We start from the raw sequence: 12,748 nt of genomic DNA on the forward strand, positions 1-12,748 counted from the left end.
AAGGAGGGGATCATAAAATGCATCGTTTTAAGAACTCAAAAAGTTGGATATGAAATTACTCAAATGCAAATGATATTGCTAGGAGGGCAAGATATGTTGCTCTGTTATACAGAGGCATGCCTTCAATATTTTCTTAAGTAATTTACAGGCTGAGAAAAGTTCAACATCAAACTAATGGGATATTTTATATTTTAAATGAGGACAAAACTCATATGAAACTAAGTACTTCCTGTGACTAAAATGTTCTCCATTGGTGCCTAAGGAACCCAAATCTACATATTAACAGCACCATGACTTGGAAATGAATATACAAGCCTGGTTGTGCAATTGGGGGAAAAAAACAAAACTTACATTCAACACCATGTACTGAATTGATTAATGGAGTGTCAGATCCAATCATTGGTGCCATACAATTTCAAAAATGAAACTATTTTGCCTCCATTACCCAAACAATCCATGTAACTGACCTGACATTTCTCACTAGAAAGAAACTGTCAAATGCAACACCTTTGCAAATCAAATCCATAGAAGTTTCAAAAATGCTCTGTTTCTAATAAAAAGTTTTACATGCCTAGAAAACATTGCTTCCCAATAAATTCAGGTGCTGCTGCATGTTTGTAAAGGCACCCCTCCAAAGATAATGAAGTAAACATGTTCAACAGCTTACTTAATCAAACAGGCTATTTTTCCATAAAGATAAATGGTTAGTAGCAATAGCTCTTCCGCACCAGAATCAAAGCAAAGTGGCCAGGTATTCTTTTTTTAGCACTTAAATATTTACCACTATAGTCAGGACTCAGCATCAATATATCTAAGAACTTTACTGTAATAGGTTTACTATTTTGGCTCCGATCAGAGACTTGCTAAAAGCTGATCATTCCTCCAAACCCAATTCCTTATAAGTTTGGTACATAGAAGAGACTTTCAGGAACACAACAGAGTGGTCCCATTCGCAGTCTGACACCTTCTGTGCTGTTGAAGAAAATGAAAATCTCAGGGGAAAAAGAGCATCAAGCTGGAGCGGAGGGAAACTCTCCCATGGCTGGGACCCTCCTTCCAGATGTCATGTCATGTCATGTCTCTCACACTGAAGATGTCTCATTCTGGACACTCCCAGAAGGCTAGGTAATAGTAAAGGTGGATACGATTATCACAAATATAGATAGCTGGGTTTATGATGATCGGGAGAACCGCATGGTAAATTGCCTGCTGGGTGCAAAGGTTGCGAACCTTTAGACATATCTAGATAGATGTATGTGCAGTGCTGGGGAGGAGCAAGTGATCAGGATACACATAGATGCCACTGACATAAGGAAAGGTAAAAAAAAGAGGTCCTGAAGGCCAAATTTAGGCTGCTAGGCAAGAGATTGAAGTTCAGGACCTCCTTGATAGCATTCTCTGAAATGGTTTCAGTTCCACACGCAGGGTCAGTTAGACAGGCAGAACTGCAGGGTCTCAATGTGTGGATGAGATGATGGTATTGGGAGGATGGTTTTAAATTTATTAAGAACTGGGGAACCTTCTGGGAAAGGAGGCGCCTATTCAGGAAGGATGGGCTCCACCTAAACCAAAATGGAACCAGATTTCTAGCACGTAAAATTAAAAAGGTTGTAGAGGAGTTTCTAAACTGAGGGCTGGCGGAATGCCGACAGGCATAAGGCACATGTGGTTCAGATGGACATCCCTTAGGGGAGGATTTATTGAAGGGGATACTATATATCCTATGAAAGAGGTGAGGATAGAAGTTGATAAGGTACAGGCAGGAACTGAAGAGAAACAGTCAAACAAAAAAAGAGTCCCATTCAATTACATCACATGAAGGCAGACAACTAAATACTGACAAATATTATAAGTGCTTATATAAAAATGTAGGTCTAAATATCAAAAGGGGTGAACTTGAGTGCCTGTTATTAAATTAGAATCTTGATCTAACAATAGGCATCATAGAAACTTGGTGGAATGATGATAATCAATGGGACACAGTAATACCAAAGTACAAATATATGGGAATGAGAGCAGATTGCACTGGTGGGGGAGTGACACTATATACGGAAGAAAGCACAGAGTTGAATATACTGAAAATCTTAAATGAAGCAAAACTTCCACAGAATCTCTCTGGATAGAAATTCCATGCTTGACTAATAGGAGTATAGCAGTAGGAATGTACTGCTATATCAACCATCTGACCATGATGTTGACTGACTGTGCAGTGCTCAGGGAAATTAGACAGGCTACAAAACCTGAAACCCCAATAATAATGGGGGATTTCAACTATCCCCGTATTAACTGGGAATATGTCACCTCAGGATGGGATACAGAGATAAAATTTCTAGACACCATTAGTGACTGCTTCTTGGAGCAGCTAATCTTGGAACCCAAGAGGGGAGAGGCAATTACTGAGTTAGTTCCAAGCAGAGCATAGGACTAGGTCCAACAAGCGAACATACTTGAACTGATCAGTATTATCAACCATAATATATTTAAATTTAACATCCTTGTAGGGAGGAAGAAACCAAAGAAGCACACCACAGAAGCATTTAACTTCCAAAAGGGGAATAATAATGAGGAAGCTAGTTGAATGGAAATTAGAAAGAACAGTCACAAGAGTGAAATGCCTGCATGCTGCATGGAAACTATTTAAACACATCAGACCAGGGGCTCAAACTAAATGTATACCCAAATTAAACATACAAAAAAAGTAAGAGGACCAAAAAAGGCCACAACAGCTAAACAGAGTAAAGGAAGTGGGTTTTTGTTTGGTTTTCTTTGGGGGGAGGGGAAGGAGAGGGAGAGAATCCTTTAAAATCGGAAGTCAAATTCTACTAAGGAAAGCAGAAAGGGGCATAAACTCTGGCAAGTCAAGTATAATTAGGCCAAAAAAGAATTTGAAGAGCAACCAGCAAAAGATAACAAAAAATCTGTTAGTTTTTGTGAGTACTTCAGAAGCAGGAAGCCTGCCAAATAATCAGTGGGGCCACTGAACGATCAAAGTGCTAAAGGAGCACTCAAGGAAGACTAGACCATTGTGGAGAACCTAAATGAATTCTTCGCATCAGTCTTCATTGCAGAGGATGTGAGGGAGATCTATTCTTTTTATGGTAACAAATCTAAGGAACTGTTCAAGAGTGAGGTGTCAATAGAGTAAAAATTGATAAATTTTACAGTAATAAGTCACCAGGATCTGATGGTATTCACCCAAGAGTTCTGAAGGAACTCCTATGAAATTGCAGCACTACTAACTGTGATCTGTAACCTATCGCTTAAATAAACCTCTGTATCAGATGACTGGAGGATCGCTAACGTAAAACTGATTTTTAAAAAAGGCTAGAGGCGCGATCCTGAAAAGTACAGGTCAGGAAGCCTAACTTCAGTATCAGAAATCTGGTTGAAACTATAGTAAAGAACAGAATTATCAGACAACACATGAACAAGGGGCCACCCAATGCAATTAATAAGCAGCAGATTCAAAACAAACACAATGAAGTATTTCTTGACACAACACACAGTCAACTAGTGGAACTCATTGCCAAGGGATGTTGTGAAGCAAAAAAACATAACTAGAATAAAAATAATTAGAAATGTTTACGGCTATAAACATCAATAGCTATCAGCCAAGATGGTCAGAGACGCAACCCCATGCTCTGGATATCCCCAAACCTTGACTGCCAGACGCTGTGAGTGGATGACTGGATGGATCACTCGACAACTGTCCTGTTCTGTTTCTTCTCTCTGAAGCATGAGGCACCAGCCACTGTTAGAAGACAGGATACTGGGCTAGAGGGACCAATAGTCTGACCCAGTATGGCTGTTCTCATGTAGGAAAATAGAAACCTGAGAGTGTTACGACTCCTGAGGCTCTGGCCTCTTCCTTCACACAGGTTAGATACTCTTTAATCCAGAAAACAGGTTCTTAAATACTTTGACAACAAAACTTCACACAAAACCACTCCATTTATGGTACGAAATCAGCTATGTTGGCTGTCATCTCCTGGAATAGTAAAAATGTTTCCATTTTGCAGTGTAGACTAACCACCATTTTTAACTATTCCTAGAATCACATTAATGTCTTAGATCTGCACTCCTGGTTTCAAAAATAACCATAACTATGTGAACAGATACATCTTTGCATTTTTAGCACAACAGTATTAATTAATGAGTCATTTTAGTTTCACACAATTGTGATCAGTTAAATTCCTCATTGCAACCTAGTCTTAAATCTGTAGTGTATTAAGATCCTTCCATACCCATACTAAAATGTCAGCCTATCATAACAGGAATTAGAACTATCCTTGTCTCAGCTTCTTCAAGAAGGGAATACCTACGTAAGGTTGAAAATTCAGTGGAGCTGGGGATATACTTCCTGCGACACTGACATAGGGCTGTTGAACCTAGTTTTTTTATTTCTTTGTAGTAAGCACACTCATCTAGAAGCTTGACGACACGATTTATAAGACTTATGTAGCCATAGCGAATGGTGTGTTCAAAAGAACACAATTTTAAGTAAATAGGTGAATATTCCCTCAGAATGTTGAAAATGGAATAAAATAGTAAAAAACCCACCGTCATATCAGTCGGTAAAGCAACAAAAGGCTGTTCTTTGAAGGCAGTCTACAGGAAGAAGGAATTTTGATCCTCACTGTACAGAGGAGCAGAAGACAGTTCCAGTACAAGCAAATATGCCTTCCTGGAGTCTACAGTTCAGACAGCATATATTCAGTTTTGCGTTTCAACAGGCCAGGTAGGTGCCTATTTAAGATGGCTTGCTGTAGGCCAACTCAGCACTGCAGTATAACTGGACTTGAGTGTTAAATGCAGGCAGCGAAGTACTGTTTTAAGATTTAAATATCTTGCTCTTTCTTTCCAGATTTTCAGAGGTCACTGCTGGATGAAGGAGGAGGAGGAAGAAGAATGTGGAAGCTGGAGCACAGCATGGTGAGAGTGCCTCCTGAGGTCATTTGCTCTACACATGTTAAGGGAATTCTACATTCCAATATGGCAAAATTCACACCCAGATATTGTTACTAAAGAGGGTCACTACAGTTGACTAGATCACTAATATGAATAAGGGAACAGGGACTTCAGGCTTACGTTATTAACGATCAATTTGTAAGCACCTAAAGGATAATAAAATGGTAAGTAATGGTTAACATGGATTTGTTAAGAGCAAGTCATGCCAAACAATGCGATTTCCTTCTTTGATAGCATTACTGATCTAGAGGATGGGGGGAAGCAGTGGACATGATCCCGATTTTCACAAGACTTTTGACATGGTCCCACTTGACATTTTCATAAGCAAATTAGGGAAATGTGGTCTAGATGAAATTACTAAAAGATGGGTGTACAACTAATTGAAAAAACACTCAAAGAATAATTATAAATAGTTTACTGTCAAATTGGGGTGATGAATCTTCTAGTGGGATCCCATAAGTGTCAGTCCTAGCTCCAGTACTATTCAACATTTTAATTAAAGAATTGGATAATGGAGTGGAGAGTATGCTTATAAAATTTGCAGATGTCACCAAGCTGGGAGGAGTTGCAGCCACCTTGGAGAACAAGATTAGAATTCAAAAGGACTCCGACAATTGGAGAATTGGTTTGAAACCAACAAGATGAAATTCAATAAAGAGAAGGGCAAAACACTTCACTTATAAAGGAAAAATAAAATGCACAAATACAAAAGGGGAAGAGTTGGCTAGGCTTTAGTACTGTAGAAAAGGATCTGATGGTTACAGTGAATCACAGACTGAATATGAGCAAACAGTGTGATTCAGTTGCAAAAAGGCTAGTATTATAGGGTGCATTAACAAGAGTGCCACATGTAAGACACAGGGTGGGGGGGATGTGAGAACCTGGATTTATGCAGGAAATAGCCCAGCTTAATTGTCATGCACATTGTGTAAAGAGTTATCACTTTGGATGGGCTATCACCAGCAGGAGAGTGAATTTGTGTGGGGGGGTGGAGGGTGAGAAAACCTGGATTTGTGCTGGAAATCACTTTAGATAAGCTATTACCAGCAGGACAGTGGGGTGGGAATAGGTATTGTTTCATATTCTCTGTGTATATATAAAGCCTGCTGCAGTTTCCACGATATGCATCTGAGGAAGTGAGCTGTAGCTCACGAAAGCTTATGCTCTAATAAATTGGTTAGTCTCTAAGGTGCCACAAGTCCTCCTTTTCTGTCCTGCTTTTGACAGGAGCACTGTGTCCAGTTTTGAGTGCCACATTTTAGGAAAGACGTGGACAAGCTGGAGTGACTCAGAAGAGCAACAAAAATGATAAAAGGTTTAGAAAAACTGACCTGTAAGAAAAGGTTAAAAAAACTGGACATGTTTAGTCTTCAGAAAAGACTGAGGGAGGGACCTGATAACAGTCTTCAGATAGTAAAGCTGCTGTTTAAAAGGGGATGCTGATCAATTATTCTCCTTATCCAATGAAGATAAAAGGGAGAAGTAATAGCCTTAGTCTGCAGCAAGGGAGATTTAGGTCAGATATTAGGAAAAGCTTTCTAACTATAAAGGCAGCCAAATACTTGAATAGGTTACCAAGGGAGGTTGTGGAATCCTCATCATTGGAGGTTTTTAAAAAAGATTTATTTGACCCTGCCTCAGCATGGGAGTAGGGGGGATAGACAAGATGACCTGTTGTGGTCTCTTCCAGCTCTGCATCTCTAGGTTCTGTGATCTTGGTACTATTTCAAACCAGCTTCAGACTCTGCCTAACCACCATGCATGGAATGGTTTATATTGTCATGGATCTCTATATAATAAGAGCAGAGTATTTGAAGCACAACAACCTTCAATTATAAGTACTACAAAATCCATAGGAAGGCACCAATTCTGTGATCCTGCCAGTGTTTTCACGAAAGCAAAGAATTACTGTCCCTGGTAAATCACTAAATCTAGCTCCCATTATAACCCTGCTAATAAGGTGGTCAAGCTACTATCAGAGGAAACTGCGTTCTTGCTAAAAGGATTTTTAAATCAAGATACATGCATCACACTGCATACAGAATTCACTTTTCTGTTGCTCCTAGGTTTATGATCTTGTATACCAAACCTTCACTGTGTCACTTTTCCAGACTACAGGTTAAGGCAATATTGATAGCTTTATGAATTGAAACACTATAGGTCAATCCATGAACACATGTACTATTTAAACAACTTGTAATGGTAGTTACAAACAATGAGACTATGAAGTGTCTAAGAAGGGAAGGAAATAGTCAAGGAGCACAGAACTGAGGAAATGGATGTACAGGGTTCTGGGAAAGAATGGAAATCCAGGAAGCATGTACTGGGGAACAAGGAGGAAGCATAATAAGGGAGAAAAAGGAAAACGAGTGAGTGGGGCACTGTGAATAGATGTGAAGCTGTGCTACCAAAAAAACTGAGATGCTCTGATGTAAGCAGTGTCAGTAGACTAAACATTTATGATCCTGAAGACGGTCAGAATTACTACCTTCTAATTGTCTATTAGATTAAAAAGTTAGATACAACCATACCTACAAATGGCCCACCAGGTTTTATGACCTTTGTACTGCGGTTGCGAGATTCTTCTTCTGCCTGGGTCATGCGTTCTCTTGTCATCTGATAAGAGTCGTTTGTTGCACATACTGTAATTTTATCCTGTATAAATCCCAGACAATTGAGCTGCGAGGCTCCAGAACTATGAAAGTATTAAAAGAAAATACAGTTTCAAGAGAATAAGTACTTTATTCTGAACTCAAACGTATCAATACAGAATAAAAATTAGGGGCATTTATGGCAAATCTTAATGGGCAAAAAGGTGCATTTTTCAATCCCTCTAGGCTACGACACACCTAGCTATCATCTAACACAGCTTCAAATGTGTTTTATGGCATCTCTACACAGATGTTATACCACTAACCATACAAGTACAGTTAAATGGTAGAACACCCCACCCCACCCGGCGTGGACACAGTGATGCTGGATTAAGACAACCTTATACTGCTATTAGAGGTTGTAAAACAGGATAGCTATTTCAATTAAAAAAGTCACCTGTCTAACCAAAAGAGTTATATGGTACCAGAACGCGACATAAAGCGTGCCTTAAGCATTCAGAAGACTTTTCAAATTATGCTAAACTCACTCAACTGAGTTAACGTAAGTGAAAAAGTGACTTTTGGCTGTCAAAACAGGGCCTTAATCATTCATGAAGTTCTAATTAACTCTCTCCAACCTTTTAAGGAAAACCATCAACCTAATTCTCAGTGTCAATTTTACCATTACCCGTAGCCTAAGATTTCTCTAACCCTCCAGTTATTAAACAATTCTATTTCTCAACTTGCTTAATTTGTGTATTTGACTGCACATCAGAGAGTCTATTTTCATAGTTTACACATTTGTTTCTGTGGGTCTTACATATAACAGGGGACAAATGTGAAAAACAGTGAAGTGTAATAACAAAACCACAAAAACTCAAGGGCAGGTGTAGTACCTTGTAACTTGTGTATTAAAAAACTGACTAGATGTGAAGTTCAGTGTCCCTTCAAGCATTATAGTGTGCTTTAAGAACAATGAAGCCTACATACCTGGATTAAAACTGTGCTACTCCTATAAATATTTATAGAGACAGTTGTTCCTCAAACAGTTTTAATATAAAAGTTCCTGTTCCATACTGGGCAGGGAAGACTATTCAAATTCAAAACAAGACGATGTTTTAAACACTCTGTGACAAGTACAGCATAAATGCCTAGTTAAAACCATGCTAGTTCTTTGTGGGATCAGAGCTACTCAGATACCACTAGGACAGTGACTCTAGCTGACCTGCAACATTTCTGAAAGCAACTCCACAATTCTCTGCTTAATGTTCCAAATAGAATGGGTAAGGAACATTCAGCACATCATTTCTCCTTCACTTACCATTTTATTTTTAACTCCCCTGAAGTCATGCCAGCTAGGTCAAGCTCAGCTTTAACAACCCAGAATACATTTAAGATTTCACAGCTACTAGAGTGCCCCACTAGAGCAGGGTGCCATCTCTACTATGGACAAAATTTAGTTATAATACTGTGCAACTTCCAAGTTCTTTAGTTTGTTATATCTCAAAGAATGCACTAGAATATTGAAAAGCCAAGGTAATATCCATTCCATTACCCAAGGCAAATTGCACTCCCTGAGTTTGACTTCTTGAATGCTGTCTCTAGCCTTCAATTGGGCACAGTATATTTTTTCAAGTTATGATTCAGTTTATCCTTTGGCATTTTAACACCAAAATATTCACGTTAACGAATTTCTTGATAAACATTTTAGTTATGTCTTAAACAAAAATAAGTAGGGCACGCTATCACTTACAAAATGGCCACTAATGGTTAATAATTGTGTGTGTGGCCTAATGAGAGTGGAGTGGGAGAGAGAAATAAAGGAGACAAGGGACCAGAGAAGAAAAGGGACTGCTGGGTAATTCTGCAGCCTGGGTTGGCCAATTGGCAACTCCAAACCATGGCAGTTTAAAGTTTAAGCTTTTCAACTCCAGTGATGAAACTTCAGGATTTTTTTTTTTTTTTAAAGTGTCAGTTGCATTTTCCATCATAATTCATAGGATCGTCTCAAAACTGAACAAGTTAAACATTGTGTGAAATTCCAACAAGAAGTTTCTGTACAAGTGTTCTAAAACCATAAAAGAACTGGTATGTTGACTCTAGTAGTTTCTCTACACAGGTTTAAGAACTTCAGACTTTTAGCACTGCCTAGATTGAGAGTAGAACTATGTCATCTATGCCCATGTATAAGCATGGCTGTTTATTGCAGAGTTTTAGCTCAATTTCCCTGATCGGTCTGCATAGCTGTTTGTCTGCAATACAAGTTCTAACACTGTAAATTACCAAGGGAGTTGGTCTATAAGACAGGATTCATCTACAGTACCAGAAACACCATTTTCTTTGGCCCACTTGTAAGTGTCTACTCCAGAATGGTACAGCAATCTTGCCTGCATAGATGCAAGTGAATAGTATAAGCCTTGTTGCAAACCCAACCGTACAGCGTCAAGGAATTGCTGTGTTTCAACCAGCCCCTGAAACAGGGTAGTCATGCAATTGTGGATAAGATTTTTAACTAGTGTAGTAGTTCTTAAAATCCTTATCCATCATGGTCAGAGAAACCATGCTAGAATGCTGCCAGGTATAGCCATATTTAAACAGTAATAGCACTGATCTGATCCAAGCATTGACAATACTGCCTACTTTTCAAGTATGGCACTAGTGAGGTGAGAAAGTACTCAGAGGTTAGTTTTTGGAAAGCAAAACAAAAACAGTGATATGTAAAAGCAGATATTTATAGTTTATAAGAGACCATACTCTTAACTAGAAGTTATATTTTACTTGTAGTTTGAAGAAAAAAGTTTTACAGCCTTTCACCGTTTCTGTTCTATAACACACAACGAACGTATTATTTTCTTTTAGGACAAATTTAAGTATTGCTTACCTTGAGACAGTTTGCTGGACACAATCAAAGCTTCCCTGAGGATTATCTTTGCCAACATTTGACAAGTAGAAGTTAAAGTTATGCACTTCATTTGGGAGATCAGCTTTAGGAATTTTGACAAGCTAAAAGATAAATATAAACTGAAGTTTTACATGTGCCCATCAATGTGATTTGTATAGTACTTTTTTTACACTTTAAATCCAAGCGCAATGATAAAGTGTACTTAATATTTGTAATATGACTGACACTCAAATGATGAAGATATAATAAAATGAGTTAACTCTGGCACACTTTCCTCTCAAAAATAATCTTATCAGGACACAAGACTATAACTATAGTTATACAAGTTGAACCCTGCTCACGTCTACAAAAAACAGCCCTAATTCAGCATGGCACTTAAGCACTTATTTAACTTTAGTCATGTGTAGAGCCCAACTGACTCCAACAGGACTATTAGTGTACTGAAAAGTTAAGCATTGATTAGGTGCATTACTGAATAAGCAAAAGCCTTACTGTTTGGCTAAGCAAGCAAACAGAACAACATAAGTAGAACCTACAGTACCTTGTTTCCTGGCTTTTAAATGACAGTTAATCTTAGTGGAATTTAGACAGGACTAGATTTCTAGAATAAAAATCAAGGCACAAACCAAAGATGGGAGGAGAGAAAACAGGAACATTAATGATAAGACTGTTAAAAATAGCTTAGTTATATGGATTTGTTTAAACTCTCCTGGACTGAAAGCTGGTCAGACAAATACTTATCTATTTTAAATCAAGTTGCTTGTAAAAAATACAAAATACACATAGCTTTTTGTACAAGAAATCACATGATAAAACTTGCTTTCCTGGTTCAATACACTCATCCTATGCTTTGTGCATAGTACAGAACATTCTGTATTCTGGAGATTTAAAAAGTATCAGTTTCACGTGATCAATAGAAAAGCAAAGCCATGTGATGCATGCTTTAACATGCCGTTCTATAAAAGCAAAAATAAAGCAGATGTTTTTGAGTAGTATATATTTTAAGTTAAACTTTGCAGTTTGACAAACTCTTATTTAAGAGTGGAATCTATTTGAAGGTTCAACACATTAAATAACCTATCCTGAATGAAAATGTTTACTTAAAAGCAACATTCACAATGCCCTTTTTGGAATCCTCCTCTGGTACACACCTTTTATTTTGCTTATAAAATTGGCCAATAGTCATGATTGGTTTTAAATCACACATTGTACTAGTTGTGTAAATTTCTTCCTTGAAATGAAAGCCTAGGAAAAAAGTCTCTGCCATTTATGATTTGATTACCCATGTTGGACAGAGTATAGCAGCATCTTGGGACTACTGCTGGCCTCCAGAGAGAAAGATAGGGACCAAACCTGCACACTACTCAGCTATTTATACTCAAAACATGTGTATTTGTCCTATTCAATAGAGCGCTATACACTAAAGAGAAAGGATTTAACTGAAGTAGTTTAATTAGCAGATACAAATCTTGGATTATGTATCAGAACCTGTTATAACAGTTTATCTTCCCAACTGGGAGATTAATACTAAAACATCAGCGATAAAAAGACCTTTTGTAGAGGCCATTTTTGATCCCGTATCACAGATTTATCTTAAGAGTCTGCAAGACTACTATAGAACACTAAAAATATTACTATGCAGAATTTTTTTCAGCCTACTATTGTTCACTAATTACTATAATTGAAATAAAAATATTTTCCCAAGTTTACTGTGTATAATCTGATAGCATTGTGTCGAGTCAGTTTCATGATCTCCCATTTGTATGGTCTTTTTCACATTTTAAAGACTGATTGTAAACTCAAGAATTGGCAGAGTTCAGATGCAGGCATGGTACCTGAAAATATTTAAAAATAAAACAGACTAATTTTTATTTGTGTGTCCCTTGCATGATTGATAATTCTGTATGAAATTCTGTGAGATTTTGATCTAAAGAGTAAGTCTCCCCCTCCCCACACACAGCTCCATGTACTTTGCAGACTGTTTTGGCTTTCTCCAAGCTCTCCATTGATGAGTATCTTCCTTCCATTTAAAATTATACTTCAAGAGTATTTCCCCCAAAACAATTAAATAGATCGAAGCAGATGACTGCAGCCACATATGCTTCGAGTTTACTTTGAAAGTGTATACACCTTAATATATTAATTGACAGTCTTTAAAAAGTGCCTGGTGGAGACACCACATTACACAGTAGAAGCATTTACAGAATAAATATTCCAAAACAGTTACTGTGGATAGTACAGAAGACAATACCAAGATGACATATCTATCCATTCCTTCTATTACAGT

The 12,748-nt window shown here is 37.8% G+C and overlaps 1 protein-coding gene across 3 annotated transcripts in view; it reads right to left on the bottom strand.

Moving 5' to 3' along the window:
* The window catches only part of ELL2 (elongation factor for RNA polymerase II 2), a 79,254-nt gene that overhangs the window by 39,865 nt on the left and 26,641 nt on the right, over window positions 1-12,748 (bottom strand). For all 3 annotated transcript variants that reach the window (XM_073344547.2, XM_073344548.2, XM_073344549.2), the window contains exons 3-4: window positions 10,441-10,562; window positions 7,500-7,663 (exon numbers count right to left, since the gene is read on the bottom strand). In XM_073344547.2, coding sequence (XP_073200648.1) covers window positions 7,500-7,663; window positions 10,441-10,562 — 286 coding nt within the window. The remainder of the gene's footprint in view (window positions 1-7,499; window positions 7,664-10,440; window positions 10,563-12,748) is intronic.

This window comes from Lepidochelys kempii, chromosome 5 (genome assembly GCF_965140285.1).
Source record: "Lepidochelys kempii isolate rLepKem1 chromosome 5, rLepKem1.hap1, whole genome shotgun sequence".
Lineage (NCBI taxonomy): Eukaryota > Metazoa > Chordata > Testudines > Cheloniidae > Lepidochelys > Lepidochelys kempii.